General features: G+C 43.7%; 2 protein-coding genes across 4 annotated transcripts in view; one reads left to right on the top strand and one right to left on the bottom strand.

Moving 5' to 3' along the window:
• The window catches only part of LOC119486724, a 1,187,645-nt gene that overhangs the window by 1,045,458 nt on the left and 118,959 nt on the right, over positions 1-23,228 (bottom strand). The gene's annotated exons all lie outside the window — the stretch shown is intronic.
• Positions 1-23,228, top strand: part of ckap5 (cytoskeleton associated protein 5) — a 54,938-nt gene that overhangs the window by 18,427 nt on the left and 13,283 nt on the right. Inside the window, exons 18-35 of one of the 3 annotated variants that reach the window (XM_037767626.1) lie at positions 102-196; positions 952-1,135; positions 1,310-1,470; positions 5,376-5,550; positions 6,345-6,458; positions 7,689-7,817; positions 7,988-8,182; positions 8,294-8,420; positions 10,452-10,537; positions 10,958-11,068; positions 11,948-12,070; positions 13,645-13,794; positions 13,883-14,086; positions 14,174-14,309; positions 14,475-14,668; positions 14,760-14,935; positions 17,297-17,320; positions 22,814-22,987. In XM_037767626.1, the coding sequence (XP_037623554.1) occupies positions 102-196; positions 952-1,135; positions 1,310-1,470; positions 5,376-5,550; positions 6,345-6,458; positions 7,689-7,817; positions 7,988-8,182; positions 8,294-8,420; positions 10,452-10,537; positions 10,958-11,068; positions 11,948-12,070; positions 13,645-13,794; positions 13,883-14,086; positions 14,174-14,309; positions 14,475-14,668; positions 14,760-14,935; positions 17,297-17,320; positions 22,814-22,987 (2,558 nt within the window). The remainder of the gene's footprint in view (positions 1-101; positions 197-951; positions 1,136-1,309; positions 1,471-5,375; positions 5,551-6,344; positions 6,459-7,688; positions 7,818-7,987; positions 8,183-8,293; positions 8,421-10,451; positions 10,538-10,957; positions 11,069-11,947; positions 12,071-13,644; positions 13,795-13,882; positions 14,087-14,173; positions 14,310-14,474; positions 14,669-14,759; positions 14,936-17,296; positions 17,321-22,813; positions 22,988-23,228) is intronic. The other 2 variants (XM_037767628.1, XM_037767627.1) reach the window with 2 other exon arrangements.

Below are 23,228 nucleotides of genomic sequence, written 5' to 3'. Positions count from 1 at the left end.
TAAATAGAACTTGAACAGAACATAATTTTATTGAAGAGTGATCAATGGTGATGATGATGATGGATATACTGTATTTACACGGCTTGTGTTGTATTTGTCAGGTTGTATCGATGGCGTTTGCACAGAAGAACCCCAAAAACCAGGCAGAGGCTCTCAACTGGCTGGCTAATGCCATGAAGGAATTTGGCTTTGCTGGGTAATATACCATTCTTATGTTGGTGGAGTTTTATTTTAATTTTTAACAATTCTGCAAATTATTTTCTTCAAAAATTGTTATAAAATTTTAAAGTGTTAGAAGACAGACAAAAGATGTAAGAACGACTATTTAGACAAGTTGCACCGGAACACACCGCAAAGACTACAGCCGACGGCCAGTTAGCACGAACGTTCTGCGCCTGCGTGAGAGGAAATAACTCTCCACACCAGCAGGCGGCGGCCGTCTGTATTCATCATTCAAAAAGGGGAAACCGGAAGATCAAGGACTGCAGATTAACAAGCTGTTGTTATGATACGTACATGAAACAAATCGGTCTGCAGACCGCTTTCACACCGCTCTCACTCACCACTTAGCTTCATTCCAGATGTTCATGTGGTTGTGAAAACATCGCTGTGTTGGAATGATGAGATGAAGATGAAAAATAAGTATTTTTCCTCTTGACTTTACTCGTTGGCTTGCTTTCCTCACATCCATTTTTCTTCTCGTGCACTGATTCGTTTAAGCTGAACAGCCAAATAGAGTGATTTATCTCACCGACGGGCGCCACCGCCGATTCAACATGCTGAATTGGCCAAAAAACCTCCGACACAGGCAGACTAGAGGCAACGTTGCAGGACACACTGCAAAAACTAGGCCGACGGGCGCTCATCGACGGCACCAAACTGTCCGACCGTCGGCTTGATGTGTCAGGGCCTTTAAGGGCATCTGTTAACCTTTGACCTCCCTCTCTCCAGTATTAATGTGAAGGGTTTCATCAACAACGTAAAGACGGCTCTGGGAGCGACCAACCCTGCTGTCCGGACGGCTGCCATCACCCTGCTGGGAGTCATGTTCCTCTACATGGGAGCTCGTCTTCGCATGTTCTTTGAAGACGAGAAGCCTGCTCTCCTCACACAGATAGATGCTGAGTTTGAGAAGGTAGGGGACTCTGTGTGGATCAGAGAATACAAGAGGTCAAGGATTTGTTTCCACTTATGTTGGTAAAGATAACAGGAAAAAAAAGAGACTTCTCAACACGTGGTTATCCTGTTCAGGGAATGAGACATGAGAAGGAAGAAACAATATCTAAGCGTATGTGCATGTCCCTCACAGATGCAAGGCCAGACTCCACAAGCTCCAAGCAGATACACCAAGAAGTCAGCAACGGAGGAGGACGGGGATGAAGGAGAGGAGCAGGAAGATGATGGAGGAGGAGAAAGAGGAGGAGGAGCACCACAGGACATCATGGACCTTCTGCCCAGAACAGATATCAGGTGACCAAACACTGACTCAACCTGCAATCCTAAAACAAGATGAGAATGTGAACATGATAATAATTAGGGCCCGAGCACCGACAAAGTCGGTCCGAGGACCTATTGTATTTCAAATGATTATTATTAGGGCCCGAGCACCGACAAAGTCGGTCCGAGGACCTATTGTATTTCAAATGATTATTATTAGGGCCCGAGCACCGACAAAGTCGGTCCGAGGACCTATTGTATTTCAAATGATTATTATTAGGGCCCGAGCACCGACAAAGTCGGTCCGAGGACCTATTGTATTTCAAATGATTATTAGGGCCCGAGCACGAAAGTGCCAGGACCCAACGGTGTCCTGGCACGAAGTGCAAGGAACCTATTGTTTTTGTCAGTATTATTCTTTTTCTGCTGCAAGAACGCGTTTTTGACGACCTTAGCCATCCCTAAAACTCACCAGAATTGGAATATGCGTCAGAAGTGGCGAAAATTGCAATATTCTGTAGTGATTGGGCTCGGGTGCACCAGCGGGCTCGATAGCGCCCCCTATAGAAAGCAGGTTGCCAGAAAAAGTTACTTCGATCTTCACGAAATTTAAGTATGTCATTGCTCACATCTTCAATGGCACATTAAATATTTTTGAGATTTTTTCGGCCAACAGGAAGTCAGCCATGTTGGATTTCCTGCGTGATTTTAAAATTTACGAACACATTTTTGAGGACTTTAGGATGCACCAAATCTCATGAAACTTTACACGCACATCCAAACAGGTAATCCCTTTGATTCAGTGGTGAAATTTTGCTTGGGCGTGGCATGTTGGCTCTCTAGCGCCCCCTTATGTCCTTTTTGCCTTTGAACATCCATTTGTATACCTTGGCATACTCGTAGACGCATGAAATTTGGCAACATGATAGACACCTGTGAACTTTATGTAACTGTATAGCCATTAGGCTCAGTGTGTTTAGCCGGCTCTATAGCGCCCCCTAACGCGTTGAAATTTTAACTTTGTCAAAGTTGATCCGATATTCATGAAATTTGGTATGCATATCCCACTCATCATTTGAAACATATTCCTCATTGGGTTTCATTAGCCCCGCCCACCCAGAAGTCGGCCATATTGGATTTCATGTAATTTTTAGCGTTTTATAGGACGCGTACTTTAACGAACTCCTCCTACAGATTTAATCAGATCGAGTTAATATTTGGTCAGGACCATCTTAAGACCTTGAGGATGAAAAGTTATTAAAATCGTGAGTTTTCACTTAACGACCTGACCGTGGCGTGGCGGCCATTTTGAGCCATTCGCCATGAAATGGAAAAATTGATATCCGCGCTCCGGTTTCACCTACAAGTACAAAATTTGGTAGACAGATGTAAGATGTGGAGAGAAACAAAAAAGCCTCTTGGAGGTATGCCCAAAACTCAACAGAAAGTCAGCCATATTGAATTTTATGTGCGATTTTGCACATTTTTCGCCCATTTCTGGGGGTTTTTGTAGGCCGCGTACTTTAACGAACTCCTCCTACAGATTTGATCAGATCGACTTCAAATTTGGTCAGGACCATCTTAAGACCTTGAGGATGAAAAGTTATTAAAATGATGAGTGTTCACTTAACGACCTGACCGTGGCGTGGCGGCCATTTTGAGCCATTCGCCATGAAATGGAAAAATTGATATCCGCGCTCCGGTTTCACCTACAAGTACAAAATTTGGTAGACAGATGAAAGATGTGGAGAGAAACAAAAAAGCCTCTTGGAGGTATGCCCAAAACTCAACAGGAAGTCAGCCATATTGAATTTTATGTGCGATTTTGCCCATTTTTCGCCCATTTCTGGGGGGTTTTGTAGGCCGCGTACTTTAACGAACTCCTCCCACAGATTTAATAAGATCGATTTGAAATTTGGTCAGGACCATCTTAAGACCTTGAGGATGAAAAGTTATCAAAATGGTGAGTTTTCACTTAACGACCTGACCGTGGCGTGGCGGCCAGTTTGAGCCATTCGCCATTAAACAGTAGGCTGTTGTAACTTGACTTTACCTAGTCCCATCTGCCCCAGATTTCTCAGGTATGATGGTGGTACAGTCTTGAGGACATGTACATGAAAAAATATACTCATAGCCCCGCCCCAAGACATTAGCCCCGCCCCCTTTCATATCTCATGAACCGTTTATAGTAGAGTCTTGTGGGATGTGTCATATCACTCAGCAGAGAGTGGGTTAACCCTAACTCAACTGTACATAGTTCGATCTGCCCCAAATTTCTCAGGTATGATAAGGGTCCAGTCCTGATTATATGTAAATGCAAAAATATAGCCATAGCCACGCCCCCTACACATTAGCCCCGCCCCCTTTCATAACTCATGAACCGTTTGTCGTAGAGTCTTGTGGGAGGTGTCATATCACTCAGCAGAGAGTGCCTGTTTCATTGGTGAAGGTTATGCCCGCCCCCTACACATTAGCCACGCCCCCCTTCATAACTCGTGAACTGCTTGTCGTAGAGCCTTGCGGCAGGCGTCGTGGCGCTCGTCAGAGTTTCGGCTTCACCGTGCCCGGCCGCGTCGGTCCGCGTCCCGCCAGCATCCCCGACGCGCAAGTAGGGGCGAGGGCCCGTTCATCGCTGCTTGCAGCTTTAATTATTATTCTTATTAGGGCCCGAGCACCGACAAAGTCGGTCCGAGGACCTATTGTAATTCAAATGATTATTAGGGCCCGAGCACCGACAAAGTCGGTCCGAGGACCTGTTGTATTTCAAATGATTATTATTATTAGGGCCCGAGCACCGACAAAGTCGGTCCGAGGACCTATTGTATTTCAAATGATTATTAGGGCCCGAGCACCGACAACGTCGGTCCGAGGACCTATTGTATTTCAAATGATTATTATTATTCTTATTATTAGGGCCCGAGCACCGACAAAGTCGGTCCGAGGACCTATTGTATTTCAAATGATTATTATTAGGGCCCGAGCACCGACAAAGTCGGTCCGAGGACCTATTGTATTTCAAATGATTATTATTATTCTTATTATTATTCTATTATGTCTTTGCGCGTAAAAATGAGGTGCTTGGGATAATGAACGCGTTTTGAAATTTTGCACACGTGTCAGACGTGCGTGAAATAAATATCTGATATGGGTTTCGTGCTCGGGTGTGGCAAATTGGCTCGCTAGCGCCCCCTATTGAGTAGCCCCGACGACACGTTTCCCCTAAATTTATGAAATTTGGTAGGTATATGTACCATGATGAGACGTAAATAAAACCCTCTTGGAGGTATACCGTAAACCCAACCGGAAGTCAAATTGTCTCCAATAGTCTACAACACTGTCCTGCACATATTTCAGAATGAAATTGAGGGCTTTTATTTTGAAATGAAAGCAGGAAGTGTTTAACTTTTTTTCATGTCTGTAACATATTCTACAAAACTGTAGTAATGTAGCTGATGTGATGTTAATATACAGTCAATAGATCACTTTCACTGTCTGTTGTTGCTGTGAAACGCGCGCGGCACGCGTAAAAAATAGGTGAGACCTCTATTCTCTAGAAGAGCTGAGACGCGCGTCTCACGCGGGCATTGTGGCTGCTCTAACCTGTTAACACGGACGCCGAAATGAAAAACAACAGGTAAAGCAGCCTTCACGCGCTCCTGACGTTCTCTGTGTGTTCAGGGCTTAATGTGACACCACTATTGCTACACTTGCACATAAGATAGTTACTCTTAAGAACATTTTAACAAAGCAAATCCTTAGTAACGTCAAAACACCACCATGCTTATTTCTTAAAGCTGTACCATTACAATAACCACATTTCTATATGTACATGTCCCTTTTTCTCTTTCTGTGTTTGACTCAAGCTGAAAGACACTTGGTTGATTTTGCTTGCTATAACATCGACTATTATTTCTCTGTCTTCTCTCCCGTCTTTTTAGTGACAAGATTACATCTGATCTGGTGTCTAAAATCGGGGATAAGAACTGGAAGATCAGGAAGGAGGGTCTGGATGAGGTTGCGTCCATCATCTCAGAGGCCAAGTTCATCACAGCCACAATCGGAGACCTGCCTCTGGCCCTGAAAGGACGACTCAGCGATTCCAACAAGATCCTGGTGAGTGAGATCTGTACTATCTTAAATCATCCTTATGATGATATTAGTTTTTGCTTTATGTTATCCTATTCAATATACACCCACATACTGAAGAAGAATGTCAAATGAGTTTGCTACACATTAATGCTACGTGGTCACACTGTTAAAATTTAGATTTAGAGAACAAGGAAATTGGCCAAATTTGTTCATTGAGGAGATGTATGATATCAAAAAAAAAAATTGGCCAGTCAACATTGGAGCAAAGCCAAAGCAATGCCGATTGTTAAGTTTTACTCTAGAGAGAATTTAAAGTTATAATAATGCTACACACAGAGAATAGTCGACGCTGCATCGCTGTAGAGTAAATGGTCATCTATGGTTTGGTGTCGGTGGCACAGCACTGCCTCTGTGACCGGAGGAACACTGAGAGCGCGCTGCAGGTTGAGTCACCTGCCACCGGAATTTTGTGTTTTCTGTAACATAAATAAAAACATTTCCACCATAAGTTCGTGCATAAAAAATCATCAGAATGCAGAAAATGGAGTCGCTCAAAATTTCCTGGGCAGTATTCCTGCAAAAAAGCAGTCACGTTTTCACTGCCGTCAAACGGAGGGCTGCAGAGTCTCTGTAGATACAGACACCACCACACACTTCTTCTAGTGGTTCAACAGGGATGACTGAGAGGGATTATTTATGTATCGGTCTGTACATAGATTTTTTATGAATTCCTGTATATTATACCTCTTTTTAAGAACTACTTTTCGCACTAGTAGGATATTAAACTGTAAGTTAAAATGATTGTTTGTGGTTTCCAGGTCCAGCAGACCCTGACTATCCTGCAGCAGCTGTCGACAGCCATGGGATCTGGACTCAAACAGCATGTTAAAGCACTGGGAATCCCCGTTATCACTGTACTGGGAGACAGCAAGGTACTGGGCACATACACTCCCATCAGAAACACGAAACACACACACACACACACACACACGCATATCCCTGCGTTTCCAAATTCAACAACAATGGCAATGTAGTATTTGCATTGAGATGGACTGAAATGAGCCCTCACAGCACTACAAACATCCTGTTGTCATTTGTTAATACTTTCAATCAGATTACAGGAACGTTTAAAATTGACTTTTTGCAGAAACACGCACTAAGATCCATCAAAACAAAATCTACTGGGAAGATCAACGGGAGAATATTAAAGTGAGGGGACAACAAATATATCAGAGTAACATTACATTACAGCAGAGGTAGAGCATACTGATACTAAATCAATGGAAAAAGTGTAATAATTAGGGATGCACCGATACCAGTATCTGGTATCGGGTCCGATACTGTGCTCATGTACTCGTACCTGAAAAACAGCTCCGATACAACGGCACCGATACCACTTTACAGCAGCGTGACGTTAACCTCTCGTCATCATCATTCGGGTCCTCACGCTCCACCTCCCCGACGGTGCGGGCGAGACGGGCCGGTGGTGCGCCCGACCCCGCTGGGCCGGGATCCCACCTCAGCCAGCGCGCCCCGGCTCTCCTTTTCATTGCGCCACGGGGTTTTGCTGGCACCCTCTGACTCCGTGCATTAGACTTCTTGGTCCGTGTTTCAAGACGGGTCGGGTGGGTTACCGACAACGCCACAGACCCCTGGCGCCTTTTACGTGGGCCGCGGCACTACGCGGCTGGGGCACTCTGAGGACAGTCCGCCTCAGTCGACAGTCGCACCGGGAGCAGGGAGCCCCATCACGGTGCGGCGAGGTCCGGGTGGGGAGCGCTGGAAAGCTGCGGGTGCGAGCCACCTTCGCTACGAGCCGTTCCAAGCCGACCTAGAGCTGGTCGCCTCGCAACTCTCCGGCCTGTCGTGTGTCTCTCACACCCTCCAGCTGGCTGTTAACGAGGGTCTTTGGAACAGAGAAGTACTCGTATCGGTACTCGTATCGGCGAGGACCCAAATGTAAGTACTTGGACTAGGTCTGTAAAAAAGTGGTATCGGTACATCCCTAGTGATAATGGTAATATGTGTTGAAAATGTACAGAATATATGTGATGAAAAGAGTCAAATCAATCCGAAGAGAAGGTGGAAACATGTGGCTCAAAGAACAGTGTCACGTCCCTGACTGTGGTGATGATGGACATGTCTCTCTTGTTTGTCTGCAGTCTAATGTAAGGGCAGCTGCCATGAGCACTCTACAGGCCTGGGTGGAGCAGACTGGGATGAAGGAGTGGCTGGATGGAGAAGACATGTCAGACGAGCTGAAAAGAGAGAATCCTTTCCTACGACAAGAGGTACACACAGATACACATACTCTTCACTGCTTATTCAGAAAAGAGAACTTCCATTTTTTTCTTGTACCTTCTGGACCCAGATTGAAATTTCAGGCATCCATATTCCTGAGCAAAATCATAGGACATACAATGCAGATTTGAAAAGTCCTAAAAGTATCTTCATCCCCCAGTTGCTAGGCTGGTTAGCAGAGAAGCTGCCGACCCTGAGGACAGTACCTGGAGACCTGATGCAGTTGGTCCCTCAACTCTACGTCTGCCTTGAGGACAGAAACGGAGATGTGAGGAAGAAGGCTCAGGATGCCCTGCCTACCTTCATGATGCACCTGGGCTATGACAAGATGGAAAAGGCTACTGGGAAGCTCAAAGTAATGAACAGATATATTGTGCAGTGGCTAGCAAATTAAACTAAATCCATTTTGGTTCATAGCCGTCTTCTCTGCAATAATCAATGTCTCTCTCTCGTCATCTCCCTGCAGGCTAGCTCTAAGGATCAGGTGTTAGCCTTGTTGGAGAAGGCCAGAGCAGTGATGCCGGCTAAACCTGCTGCTCCTGCCAAAACCGGAGGGGGAAAAGGCTCTGCAGAGCCAAGCAGAGCTTCTTCAGGTTTTTATGACATTACAATGAAGGACTTTTAGACTCAATACTACAAACCACAGTCTCACATTAAGACAGATTCTCAATGTCAAACCATATCTCATCTCACCATATCCAGATCTTTTACACATAATGTAAATACTGAGGGTGCTCCTCGATTCCAGTGGTGGCTGCGTAGGATTGTTTCCGACTCGTCCAAACATTTCCATTAACTCCAGAGTGTTGTAACCAGAGGGCTGCCTCCGTGTCTGAGATGTGAAGCCAACGCTGAAGTGGCTTAAACCTGCATTCTTTCTTACAGCCAGCAGGAGGCGAAAGAAGTCTATGAGAAAATGAGCCTCTTTCTCTCTTGATTTATTACCTGAGTAAACATTGTAAACGTGAGTTTATGGTCTCAATCTCTAGTTTCAAGTCTTCTTCAATACTGCATGATGTTCATTTAGTAAATTATGGTGCCATTTAGAGTCAAATAGACCATAAAGCAGGGGATGCTTTAGGGCGTGGCTACCTTGTGATTGACAGGTCGCTACCACGGCGTTGTCCGGTCTAGGAGTTGTCCTTGTTTTCGTCCTAGAACTTTAACCCTTTCACAGTGAGTTTTCAGTTCATCAAAGTTAATTATAACCTTTTTGGTCGCCTGAAAATGTCTTATTCTGCGTTCAGTTGTACCTAGCTCCGCCCTCTCGTGTCACTTTTGGTTGCCAAAAAACAAAATGGTGACGACCAAAATGCCGAACATGAGGCTTCAAAACAGCATTCCACAAACCAATGGGTGACCTCACAGTGACAACGTCCACTTATTGTATACAGTCTATGGTTGTAATGTCCAAAAATCAAAATCTTTTGAAAAATTAAAGCTGCGAGCAGCGATTAACTGGCACTCGCACCTTCCCGCGCGTCGGGGGTACTGGCGGGACGCTGACTGACGCGGCCAGGCACAATGAAACCGGAACTCTGATGAGCGCAATGACGCCTGCCACGAGACTCTACGACAAACAGTTCATGAGTTATGAAAGGGGGCGTGGCTAACATCTTGGGGCGGGGTTATGAGTCTATATTGACATGAAAACGACCTCAGGTCTGGACCACCGTCATGGCTGAGAGATTTGGGGCAGATCGGACTATGTACAGTTGAGTTAATACAACTTCCTGTTTCATAGCGAATGGCTCAAAATGACCGCCACGCCACGGTCAGGTCGTTCAGTGAAAACTCACCATTTTGATAACTTTCCATCCTGAAGGTCTTAAGATGGTCCTGACCAAATTTCAAGTCGATCTGATTAAATTTGTAGGAGGAGTTCGTTAAAGTACACAGCCTATAAAACGCTAAAAATGGGCGAAAATCACGTTTTTTGTGCGTCTCCACATGTTACATCTGTCTGCCAAATTTCATACATGTAGGTGAAACCAGAGCGAGGGGCTCAATTTTCCCAACTTTCTAGGGGGCGTTAGCGAGCCATTTTGCAACACCCAAAACCAGAAACCCTTAAAATACTAAAACTTTCACCGCGTCTGATTAAGTGTGCCAAATTTAACAACTTTTAGAGCATGTTAAGGTCATCAAAAAGGCAATTCATTTTTGTGAAAAAGAATAATTCCTACAGTTTCAAAAGGGCCTTCGCTGGCCCGACGTTGTCGGTGCTCGGGCCCTAATAATAATAATAAGAAGAAGAATTCCTTCAGTTTCAATAGGGCCTTCGCCGGCCCGACGTTGTCGGTGCTCGGGCCCTAATGATAGATGTGTGTGTCCAGCTGTATCGCTCTCGGAGCGAATTAAAGAGCCGCCGAGAAAGCAGGCAAATGAGTGATTGATCGGAGCACCCTTAGTAAATAGGGTTGGGTCTGACAGCTGATCCACCCAATAATGCCAGTGTCCGATCCTGTCGGCAAAGCCAGAGCCTTGTATGGTAGCTCGGTGTGTGAGTTTGTGGTTGAAGGAGAGCCTTGGGATAAAAGCAGCATATAAATGGGAGTCCATGTGTACTCAGTAATGATTTGAATACATTGTATTATTCACACACTTTGACCTCTCCTCTGCAGCCTCCAGGCAGCCAGCTAGTGAGGACTCTGTTGACAATAAACCTGAAGTTAAGAAGATCCGAGGAGGAGGAGCAGCCGGAAAGAAGGTATGTCTTTCAGTGTGCACACAGGAACAGAGAAGATTCGATACTGCTCGACTCATGTTTTAATGGCTTTCTAGCCGAAGTAGAGTTGGATTTAGGGTGTGATCACACCGGATTTTGCACCCCATTTATTTCAATAATGAAAGAAAAGAGACATATTCAGTTTGGATACAAATCCAGTCTGACCCCGCCAATGGTACGGTTTGAAGGTTTACTTAACAAAGGATCTGTCTTTTTTTGTAAATATTCACACATCCACCATTTGTACTTGAGTTGATGTCACTCCTGTTACCTGTTGTGCATATCAGGCATGAACATTTGACATTATTTCCATTTCCATTATTATTATGCACACCATTTGTTTTTCTTAGTCATTTCATGACAGTGAAGTGTAAATATGATGTGGTTTTTTTACTCACCCAGCCTCCCTCCCCTCCCGAGGAACCTGTCCCTCCCCCTCCCTCCAAGGACAAGGACAGTAATGCTAGTAAAAAGCCCCCCGGCAAAGGGAAGGCTGCTGCTAGCAGTCAACAGGTAGTCCTTGTGATGAAACTCAGTCCACAATGTTTTTTACACTTCACATACCCGCTGCTGCTTCGTAAAGCCAGCTGTGAGCTCTATAGAGCGCTCGAGTAGCAGACGTGGGCAGAGTTTCTCAGTGGACACAGATGTTAATAACCCCGCCTTGACCCAGTCTAATCCCGTCTCTCTAATCACTAATACTGCCTCTGTATATAACGCTGTATAATCGAATGCACATGGACACGCGTGGGTTAGGTGAGATGAGATCAACACACATCTGTTTGAACCGTTTAACATTGTACAAACATGCTGACATGAGATGAATCGCTAAAGTGCAGTACATGCATGCTTACAGAATGGAGCACATGTCACTTGAAGGTTTCAGGTCACTCCACTGCATGAATGTGTGTGTGTGTGTGTGTGTGTGTGTGTGTGTGTGTGTGTGTGTGTGTGTGTGTGTGTGTGTGTGTGTGTGTGTGTGTGTGTGTGTGTGTGTGTGTGTGTGTGTGTGTGTGTGTGTGTGTGTGTGTGTGTGTGTGTGTGTGTGTGTGTGTGTGTGTGTGTGTGTGTGTGTGTGTGTGTGTGTGTGTGTGTGTGTGTGTGTGTGTGTGTGTGTGTGTGTGTGTGTGTGTGTGTGTTTCATGTTTTTGGAATAGTATCACATCAGTGTCTCTGCACTCTGTTTATGTGTTAACCTGCACTGAGATCTTTTCAACATAACACCCCTTGATCTCTCCCGTCTCTACTCTGTCTGTCACCTACACACATCTATCATATATCATCCAAATCATGCATAAAAGCCCAGGAGTAAACATGATTACCCACAATGCTGAGTACACATCCACAGACAGCACTTTGGGTTCATTCTCTCTCCTTGCCTCCCCCTCTCAGGGTGCAGCTGGTAAGAAGCCTGCAGCCAAAAACCAGAAAGATGAGGAAGATAAGTCCGGGCCTATCTTCGTCCTGATCCCCAACGCTAAGGAACAGAGGATCAAAGAGGAGAAGCAACTGAAGGTGTCCGAACAGGCTGAAACACATGTTATGATCCCAGTGGCTGAGTGCAGCAGCAGTCACATCCTGTATATCTGAGAGGAGACGCCATTTGTTTCTTTGATAGTATATTAGCCAAAGTCTCCCGTCTCTCAGAACACTTGAATTACAATATGCTGAAAGGTTATTATGGAATTTTTGCCCGATGATGCCACAAAAATACTGCCTACCGCCACTTTAAGAGGCAACTCACCAAAACAGCTTCTAATAACGTTAGGTGTAGAGATGCACGATCCACTTTTTTCAGTTGCGATACCTGATACCGATACCTGAACGTGGATCGGTAACCTCAGTCAGATATCCGATACATGAATGAGGTCGGTATAAGAACCCAATACCGATATTGGATCGGGTCAGTCCCATCTTTAGTGAAAGTGTCAGTAGTCAGTATATTTTTGGCATCATTGGGCAAAAATTCCATAATAACCTTTCAGCATATTGTAATTCAAGTATTCTTAGAGAAAACTAGACTTCTGCTCCTCCTCATGGCTCTGTTTTCAGGCTTTAGAACATCTAGCCCGTGACGGGAGACTTTGACCAATCACAGGTCATTTCAGAGAGAGAGCGTTACTATTGGCTGTGCTCCAGTCATGTGACCAGAACTTGGCGTTCCTTCACCAGATTTTACAATGGCTGCCGGGTCACAAACGTTTTTGTTTTACAGCTAAACTGTGCACACTACAAGATGATTCTGAAAACATCTGAAGAGAGAAATAGGCATTAACGTAACAGAATATTGATTCATATTTGATCAGCACTGCCTAGTTTGACCGTTTGGTCGGAGTTCGCGAGTGATTGACAGCCGGCTCTCATAGACGGCAGCTGGACAGCAGACCTCAGATCAGCTCTAACTGATTGTTTTCCCCCGGTCTGTGAAATCTTGCAGATGCCATTAGGTGGACACAGAGGAACATGATGTTTTTTAGGTTACCTGTTTCATGTACTACTGTCACCATATAGCGACCGTTTTATAGAAATAACGTTTTTAATCATATTTGCTCCAATCTCTCCTACTTCAGGGACAACAACACTGACTCAATGGTCATGCCCTCTTGGCCCTGCTTGTCTTGGTTGTCTTTTCCAGTTTATCGTCGGGATCCTGAAGAAGGTTTTTAGCACACGGAGAGAGGTGTGCCGGAGACACCACAAATCTCCGCCGCCATCTGAAAACTCATCATCGAAAACAGTATACGCAAAGAGCAGCCTCAATCACCGGGTCTTTAGCAAAGGCAACAAAAATCCAATCGTCAGCGGTGACGAGTCTGTACGAGGGCAGGCACAACCAGTTGATCTGATTTATTGATTAGCAGACCCTTGTGTATAATAGCACTTACTGCCTACACATTGTGGCCGCTTATGGGTATTGCAACATGTGCGTCTCCAGTCCATACATATTTCTATCTATGTGCTTTTTTGCGCGATTATTTCGTATATCTTTGTTTTTCTTAAAGCAATATTGTCAGTAGGAGAATTTCAATATGGCCCAACCCTATCTATCACACAGAACCGCTGTTTGACTCAACATGTTTCTTTTGTAGATTTTGAAATGGAACTTCAACACTCCTCGAGATGAATACGTGGAGCAGCTGAAAACTCAGATGTCCAGCTGCTTTGCCAAGTGGCTGCAGGATGAGCTCTTTCACTTTGACTTCCAGAAACAGGTCAAGGCTATAGGAGTCATGATTGAGGTACGGGTTGGTCTAAATCTACTTATTACTTATCAGGAGTAGGCTGGTTTTGTCAATTAAAGTCTGTATGTGCGTTTGTGTTTGACAGCGGTTGGAAAGTGAGAGCGATGCCACCATCGGCTGTCTGGACCTGATTCTGAAGTGGTTCACCCTGCGCTTCTTTGACACCAACACCACAGTCCTGATGAAGGTGCTGGAGTATCTAAAGCTGCTGTTTGCCATGCTGAACACAGAGAACTACCACCTGACTGAGTACGAGGCCAACTCCTTCGTCCCCTACATCATCCTCAAGGTGAGCACACATCACACTCTGGAGTGATGACTCGGAGAAAAAGCCACTTTAAAGCTGTTAAGTTTCCTCTCTCCTCCTCTTCTTCAGGTCGGAGAGTCAAAGGATTTGGTACGCAAAGATGTTCGGGCCATACTGACCATGCTGTGTAAGGTTTACCCAGCATCCAAGGTCTTCCCTTTCCTCATGGATGGAACCAAGTCCAAGAACTCCAAACAGAGAGCCGGTAGGTCTCTACAGACCGCAAGCTAACTGTCATAAGCTGCACCAATCTCTATCCAGACCTGTTCTGCTCCATTATAAGCCTCTTGAACGGCGCACTATGGGGTGACAGTATTGGAAGAGAAGTATTCTAACAACATAGTTTGTGTGTTTCCCTCTCTGTCCTCAGAATGTCTGGAGGAGTTGGGTTGTTTGATAGAGGGCTACGGGATGAATGTATGTCAGCCGACTCCAGCTAAGTGTCTGAAAGAGATTGCCGTTCACATCGGCGACAGAGACACATCCGTCCGCAACGCTGCCCTGAACACCATGGTGGCTGTCTACAACGTCTGCGGGGAACAAGTCTACAAACTAATAGGAAATGTAAGCTAGATATGATACCATTGTCGTAAGACTCAGCCCCAAAACAACACTCTGTACAATCCAACATGATTCTTACCTCCATCCTCTTCAGTTGTCAGAGAAAGACATGAGCATGCTGGAGGAGAGAATCAAGCGTTCAGCCAAGAAGACCGCTGCAGCTCCTGCCAAGCCGAGTGCGACAGAGAGGTCCCAGAGAGAGCACCCAACTAACCCCAGTGCCACCTTCCTCCGCAAGCCTGCACAGCAGGAGGACCCCAACAAACTCAAGTAGGTCCCCCCAGGATTCAGGGCTGCCCCCTATCCCAACGTTAGCTGAATGAAACCCATTAATGAATAGCACTTGCTCAAAATATCTAATATTGAGGAACAAAAATCCAGTATGTATATGTATATGTATATATATGTATATATGTATATGTATATGTATGTATATGTGTATATGTATATGTATATATATGTATATATGTATATGTATATATATATATGTATATGTGTATATGTGTGTATATATATATATATATATATATATATATATATATGTATATATATATATATATATGTATATGTGTATATATATATATATATATATATATATATATATGTATATGTGTATATGTATATGTGTATATATATATATACATATATATACATATATATACATATATATATACATACATATATATATGTATATATATACATACATACATACATACATACATATGATTGACTAATTTGTGCGCATTACACCATTCCTATGTTTTGATTCACTTGTGGGGACAAATGAAATAGTTTTGTCAGAACACAAGGCCTCGTCCATTCCAGCCGCCACCTGCTGAAGGCACCTGTTCCTGGTGGTAGATGGCTCTGGATAGAGACTGTTTAATGAAGCTTTACTTTAGCTTGGGGATGAGTTCTCAACACAGGTTGACAACACTTGCTTTGCAACAGATTGTTGTTGGCAAAAGGCAATTAACGAGGATATTGAGAGCTTGCGGAAAATATCGTCTGCAATATGCTGACTTGGATGATGGACGCTATCGTCACGGTCAAACCAGCTTTGCCTCAATAATGGTCTGTCAACACTCACACGGCTCTCGAGGGGTAACCACACAGCTGGTCAGCTGTGAGCATATGAAGAAGGAGTGGGCTATTGGCGTACCTGCTGCGGCGTGTAGTGTGGGCTGGCCTACCTGGTCTCCGCTTGCAACCGCTCGCTGTGCCGAGTTGCTTGGCCAGCTCCCGACTCCGCCTCAGTCCCGTCGCCGGTGTATCTGGGTGGCTTTGGGGAGAGCCCAAGAAGAAAAATAATTCCTAAAAATAATACCTAAAAATAACAGGAAAACTCTGATGCAATATTCAAATAATCTGCTCAAAAGTCATCCAGTGGCTCTTGTAATCGCTGTTGTAGCGTTCATTATTTGGGTTAATTGTACAGTTTATCTGCTGTTCTGTACTGTTGTTGTTATGCATTGAATATAATATGAAATATTCATACAATATGTCACTTAGTCAGTTTACTCAATGGTAGAAAGGGGGTCCCTTAAGGAAAACGGTTGGGGACCACTGATCTAGAATGTTGGGTTTTCTGTCTTGAATAATTAGCTGTTAGCATTTATGGCCTCCATATAGATTTGATTGTCTGAAATGGATTATTTGTTAGGTAGAAAATAGGGATGCACCGATACCACGCATACGAGGCAGTGCGCCGTGACTGGCTCTACGTCGGCTTGGAAAGATGGTGACGAGAGGTTAACGTCGTACTGCTGTAAAGTGATATCGTTGCCGTTTTGCGAGTACGAGTACATGAGCACAGTATCGGACCCGATACTGGTATCGGTGCATCCCTAGTAGGAATGCCTCCAGAAATTAAAGGTGCTTCTACAGGGAACTATAACTAGATCATCATTAGGGGTGGGGGGAAGTTATTGATTCATTAAGAATCATCAGAATTCAACTTCAAACCAACATACACTGCACTGCTTTAAAAAGTCTCCAGCCAGCTGTGGCTGGGTGAAGGAAATAACTCGGCCCTCTCTGTGTTTCATTTCAAAAGACCTGTGTGTTTACGCCGCTGTAGATATCCAGGAGTTTCACTGGTTCTCTTTCTTTTGTTTCCCCTCCTTACTCTAGAATACACCAAGTTTTATTTTACAAAAGTCATTTATCCAGTGATGTTGGTCAGTAAATGACACTTTGGATTGAATGATTCTTTTACTGGCAGGAGACCATAGCATGCTTCCAAATGAATGCACTAAACTTTTTCAAATAAGTAGTCTTTTAGTGGGGCATGCAATGTCTTGAATGAATGTACTAAAAACCAACTCTTCCAGCTGTGTTTTATGAGCATGTTCTCAGTTAGATTCATGCCATAAATATTTTGAATGTTTGTGTTCTGCTCTCATCTAAATCCTTCTCCGTGTTGTGTTTTAGTCCTTGCATGTTGGGTTGCTCTCACATACTGTGTGTGTGTGCGAAACCAACCTCAGTGCGAGTGCGAGTGCGTGTGCGTGTGTGTGTGTGGGGCTGGCTGGCTGGCTGTCTTCTGGCCGTCTCTCTCTTAACCCTTCATCTTTCTTCCTGTGTGATTTCCTTCTTTCTCTGCTCTGCCTACCTTCTGTTCCGGAGCAGAATAATGTATCGCACGTATAGGATGTGAGTACCTCTTCCTCCTCGCCCCTCTCCTCTTCTCCGTGTCGTCATTGTAAGAACTCCTCTCTGAATGCAACGCAATACTCATCGTTCATAAGACTAATGAACGGAAAGGTTTGCTGGGACATTTGAGTTTTAGTCGTGCTTCTTCACATAGTAGGGAATAAAGGGTCTATTCTTGCTCCCCACTGTCACCTGGTAGGTAAAGCACCAGACTAATGTTCAACATGTCCTGCTCTCACTTGTACCTGTGGTTCATTCTTCTTCCCCATCACCCCATCGCCTCACTTATAGATGTTGTGTATACTGTACCTGGAAATGAGATGAACTGTCATCTGCTTGGTCTTACACAATTTTGCCAGCTAAAAATATACGCAGACACTTTGTATTCTCCAAAGATCTGCTTTCTGAATTAAAAAACTATTTTTTTGAACCTTTTATAATTCTCATCAGTTTCAGTTGGTTCTATGGTTCTGTACTTGGCAAACAAGAGGACTATTAAGTCACGACACTGATGAGCTAATCAATCCTATCAATCAAATATTCTTATAAATCTCAGTTTGCAATTGTGATAGCTCACTCTGCACCCAGCTAGATCCACAGTGAAGCATTTACATAGATTCTGGTTCATCTAAATATAGCAGTTATTATGTGGTTGTCTCAGTGTGTCGGTATGCTGCACATGTGATGTATTAGTGAACAAAAGCGACCCCTAGTTGAGTGCTAGAATGTTAGTATTAGTCAAAGTATTAGTCCAGTTGAGTCCTCTGTAGAGATACCGGTCTTACTATGAACTGTAGTGAAACATTGTCATGGTAACAACACCTCCAGCTGCTTCTATTACTGTCATTACCGTCATCCTCCCCCCTACCGCCTTTATCAGCAGTTTTACTGTGATTAGCCTCAAAGGAGCACGAGTCAAACAAAGACACTGTGGCCAATTCCAATCCGGCCCCTCCACCCTCCACCCTCCACCCTCCCGCTCCGTGGTGGAGTGAACTCTGTTTGTAGTCACACTCACAGCTCAATGAAGCTCCCTTCTCTAAGGTGGAGGGGATCAATACATCGGCCACTTCGGGACGAACTTCCCTCTCTTCAGCAAGGAAATAAATATCAGATTCAGAAATACTTTATTGATCCTCGGTAGGGATGTTAATAATAAACCGTTTAACCGTCAACCGACATTAAGCATTTTAACCGATTAACGCTATCTTCCGGCTGGGGACTGAGGCATCGTTTTTTTCTACTGGCAACTTTGGTAAACTATTTTCATTGTGAAAATAAGGAACATTTCAAACACTTGTATATTACACTGTAGGAACACTGAACAAACACTTTCCCAGAAGGCAACAGGTCACAACAGGCTATACAACTGAAAAGAATCTCTTGAAATGATAAATTCATACAGAAGACGAGAGACGTGAAGATACTGTGTAAAGTGAAAGAGACCTGCTGGTGTTCTAAAGACAACAGGAACTTACTTATTGTAGTTTTGCTCACTGATTTGGCTGCAGCTGCAGCAGTGGCTATGTATATGGGTATATGACGCATAGAAGAAGGATTAGCTTAAGTACCTTAATTTCCTTCATGAGCCGAATCATAACTCAGTCAGGTGGTATGGTATGGTCCCACAATGTTCACTATCAGGGCTGTCACGTTTCCCCTGGTGCAGAGTTCAGCAAGGTAACCGCTACAGGGAAGAAGCTGTTCTTGAACCCTGAATGGAGATTCCTGTAGCGCCTTCTAGAGGGAAGGAGGGCAAACGGTCTGTGGCGGGGATGAGAGGTGTCTGTGGCGTGGAGGCGTTGCCTCGTGGCTACGTAGTGTTTGACGCCGGGCTATGGGGATACAAGGGGATAGAGGGGGAGACAGGGGGACACAGGGGGAGACCAGGCAGCTACATCCAGTTCTGAGAAGTGAAGCCAACGCTGAAGTGCCTTAAAATTGCAGCAGGGGGCGACTCCTCTGGTTGCCAAAAGAAGTCTGATTGTATAGAAGTCTCTGAGAAAATGAGCCTACTTCTCACTTGATTTATTACCTCAGTAAACATTGTAAACATGAGATTTTGGTCTCAATCTCTAGTTTCAAGTCTTCTTCAATACAGCATGATGTTCATTTAGTAAGTAGGCTGCGTTCGAATAGTCCTTTTCTCTCAGGAAGGTTCCTAACGGAGTGAAATGACCCGGAAGTACCTCAGTAGCAGCCATTATAAGAGCTGTTCAAATTCACCAAATGCTGAGGAAAGGAGCTTCAATGTTTCCTTTATCATCTCCTTTAGCAGAGGATACACTGGAGCATCCTTTACCAAAGGAAACGAGAGAATAACATCCCACAATTCCTTGCGGCCGCAGCATTTAAAGCGACGCACCGTTCGGCCATTCACAATAGCAAAAACTATATGCTTATCATGCATATTATTTTCATATGAGTGGACAGTGACAATCATTTCGTTTCACTGTATTTTTAATTAATTATTTATTTCGAACATTTAACAAATACCTCAGTGAAAAACAAAACAAATGAACAGTAAACAATCAATTAACAAATAATCAATATAAATAAATATTACATGTCTGAAAAGAAATTGGAAGAAGTATATGATCCTACACCTCAATAACTCCAACAATTAACTCAATATTAATCATATATTCCTGTTTATTTAAATTCCAACGTTAGTAATGAAGTGATATTTTTCACCGGTTGTCCACGTTAGGTCAGATAATCATTTATTATGTATTGATAGAGTGTTCCAGCAGCAGGAGGACCTGTGGTATCTCTCTTTAACACACTGCGGGTGAAGCAGTCTGTCACTGAAAGACCTATTTAAGAACGCACGGGGGGAGCAGAGCCTTTTGTAGTCCATCTTCAGAACATTGTAGTTTCACCACGGCAGACTGACGTCACTAACATCCGCCGCCGTCGCATCATAATGACGGAGTCTAGTGAAAGTGCAGTCTTTCCTGAGTCCTTCTGAATTCTCCTTCTCTTTCCTTGACCTCATGACGTTTTCCATCGAGGTCAAGGAGAAGTGGTTAGGAAAAGACGTCAGGACGTTTTTTTTTTACTTTTTGAATGGAACCCTGGTTGCAACTAAACAAGATAGCGATGGCCAAATACCAAGATGGCGACTGCCAAAATGTTGAACTCGAGGCTTCAAAACCCTAGTCAACAATCCAATGTGTGATGTCACGGGGACTACGTCCACTTCTTATATACACCTCTCAGTGTGACGTGGACAGTGACGTGGAGCAATGAGCAGCTACTATCGGACTCTCCATGTCTCTGGTGGAAAGACACTCTGGTGCAGCTTTGACATTCACTAGAAGCACATTTATGTCTTAGCTCGGCTACTACGAGAGGCTCACCAGTGTGTGTGTGTGTGTGTGTGTGTGTGTCTGTGGGGGAGCGCTCCGTACCCCTGCTGTTTATCATGGTTAAAGTTACTGTTCGTCAGCCCTAAATATCTCGTTAAGCTCTGAATATAGCACGGTTATTGTATGGTGGGCCCACATGTTTATTACCACTGAAGAAGAATGAATCTCATTCATGTATGACATTGTTTCCCCAACAGCGCTTATCAGGCTTGCCAATGCTAACACTACCAGCAGCTATGTGTGAGAGGCAAAAACTAGTTAGCTAGTGTTGTGCTTTTTGTCTGGACCGCAGAGGGCCATTCCTACAAATGCAAAAGTCTGTCACTGAGTGACTGACTGAGTGATGAAGTTACAGGATTGGTCGGCCGACTGTTGGAGTTTCCTCATTGGTCGTTGCTCTTTCAAAATGAAAAGGCGGAGAACAGTTCTGTGTTTGTTTTCTGGGGAGCGTGTCAGTGGTTCAATGTATCATTACATCGTGCCGTTGTTGTACATGTGCTATTGTTTATGTTCGTCGTCGGCGAGCTGTCATATACAACGCCATTGAACTGACTATCTAGCAAGCCACACGACGCTACTGCGGTATGAACCCAAAATAAATAGACTGTGCTGTGATTTAATTGCAATAAACAGACCGAAATGATGCCGGAATAATGACATTATGATGTTGATTATTGCTTGATGTCAATTCATGCTTTGTCAAGTCTGTCTGCAACACAACAAGCAAACAACTTTTAAAATGCTTGTTTTCTGAATGGAGTTTGGATCGATCAATGCCAGGCTATGCTAACATTGTAGCTATTACACCATCAACACTCAACATAACGTCATTTAGGCATAAATACGGCAGCGTCGTTGTTGTAAACGGATCAAAAGTGAAGCCGAAATACCTACAGAATGATACTGATTAGTAAAAAGTCTAAATTCATGCTTTGTCGGGTCTGTCCGCAAGACGACAAGCAAACAACTTTTAAAATGCTTGTTTTCTGAATGGAGTTTGGATCGATCAGTGCCAGGCTATGCTAACATTGTAGCTGCTCCATTAACACTCCATCTAGGAATAAATACGGCAGCAACAACGTCAGTGATGACATAAACTTTAGTGAAGTATGTATATATTGTTACACATCACTTATATGATGAATGCTTTTGATACACATGCTTTAATAAAAAACTGAAATACGTTTAACCTTGCAGACTGTATGTCATGCTAATACCTTTTCACCTTGTATAAAATGTATAATATACTGACTAGTAAATGTTACCATTTACTATTACTGAATGTCATTTGCTTCATTATAAGTTGTCTTTCAATCAAACATTAAAACATAAGTGGAAAAAACTGTTCAAAAAACATTATAGACATGACCTCTGACTATTGGTGTAACAATTTAGCCACAAATTCCCATACTGACCATATACGGTCCAGACATATACTAGATTTTGACCGAGTCTTGTTGAGATTTGTTTAGCCAGTTGATAAATAACGACAGGAGTAAACAGGAGAAGTAGAAACAATTTTCATCATTTATTGTGGCCAGCTTTTCAGTACGTTTTCCTCTCTTTTCTAAAGGATACAAAATGCTTAATGTTGGTTTTAGATCAGTGCTGATCAGCTCCAGTCCTGACAATCCATCTATTATTTGGACAAGATCAGGCTACTCACACACTTGAACACTTAGTAATATTAGGTTCTCCCAAACTAATCTTCCTGAGACTCAAAGCAGGAATATATACCGGAGGGTAAACCCACAAAATGATATCTCCCCATCTAAATAGTTGAAGTTGTTTTACACTCATTACAATTGTGTAATGATGTTTTTGAAGCCAAAAGGGAGAAATTCTGCTTTTTAAAAATGTAATTCATTGTTTTTAAAAGTGCTACTCCATATGAGGATCACTGATTGGAAGTCAAACATTTGATTTATTGACCTCCTTGCACTGAATACATTCCCGTTAGACTGATGAGTAAACTTATGAGTAAAAAGCTTGTGTCAGTCAGGACTGGAGCTAAAAAGCACTGATCGATAAAACACTGGACTAAATGTTCTGTCCTTTCCACCCACACCCCATCTCCACATCTATCCTATCCTTCAATCCCTCCCTCCCTCCGTCCATCCAGCCAAGCCCGTCAGAATGCCCAGCACAGCGAGCCTTCCCACCCGTCCATCCCTAAGGAGTTCCAGTTGGACCTGGACATGATCGAAATGGACCAGAGCAGAGTGTGTGAGATGCCGGACCTCGTCCAACACAAGCTGGACGAGCTGCTGGAGCCCATCATGATCCCTGAACCCAAGTAAACAACCCACTCTGAAACACAACCATGCTAACAAAATCTAACCATCACTGAAGCACTATAGGGCTGCACAACTGATCGAATATTAATGCAATCACTATTTGGGCTTCTTACAATTAACAGAACCTGATCGACTGCTATATTGACATTTAAAATGCTTTGGCGAGAAACTATAATAAATCCAGTTGTATTAAGGAGATGTTTTCACAGCAATATAAAATAGATAATAGAGGGAAATATG

This window comes from Sebastes umbrosus, chromosome 4 (genome assembly GCF_015220745.1).
Source record: "Sebastes umbrosus isolate fSebUmb1 chromosome 4, fSebUmb1.pri, whole genome shotgun sequence".
Taxonomy (NCBI): Eukaryota; Metazoa; Chordata; class Actinopteri; order Perciformes; family Sebastidae; genus Sebastes; species Sebastes umbrosus.
Note: the sequence above shows the minus strand (reverse complement) of the source record. Positions and strands in the feature narration are given on the sequence as shown.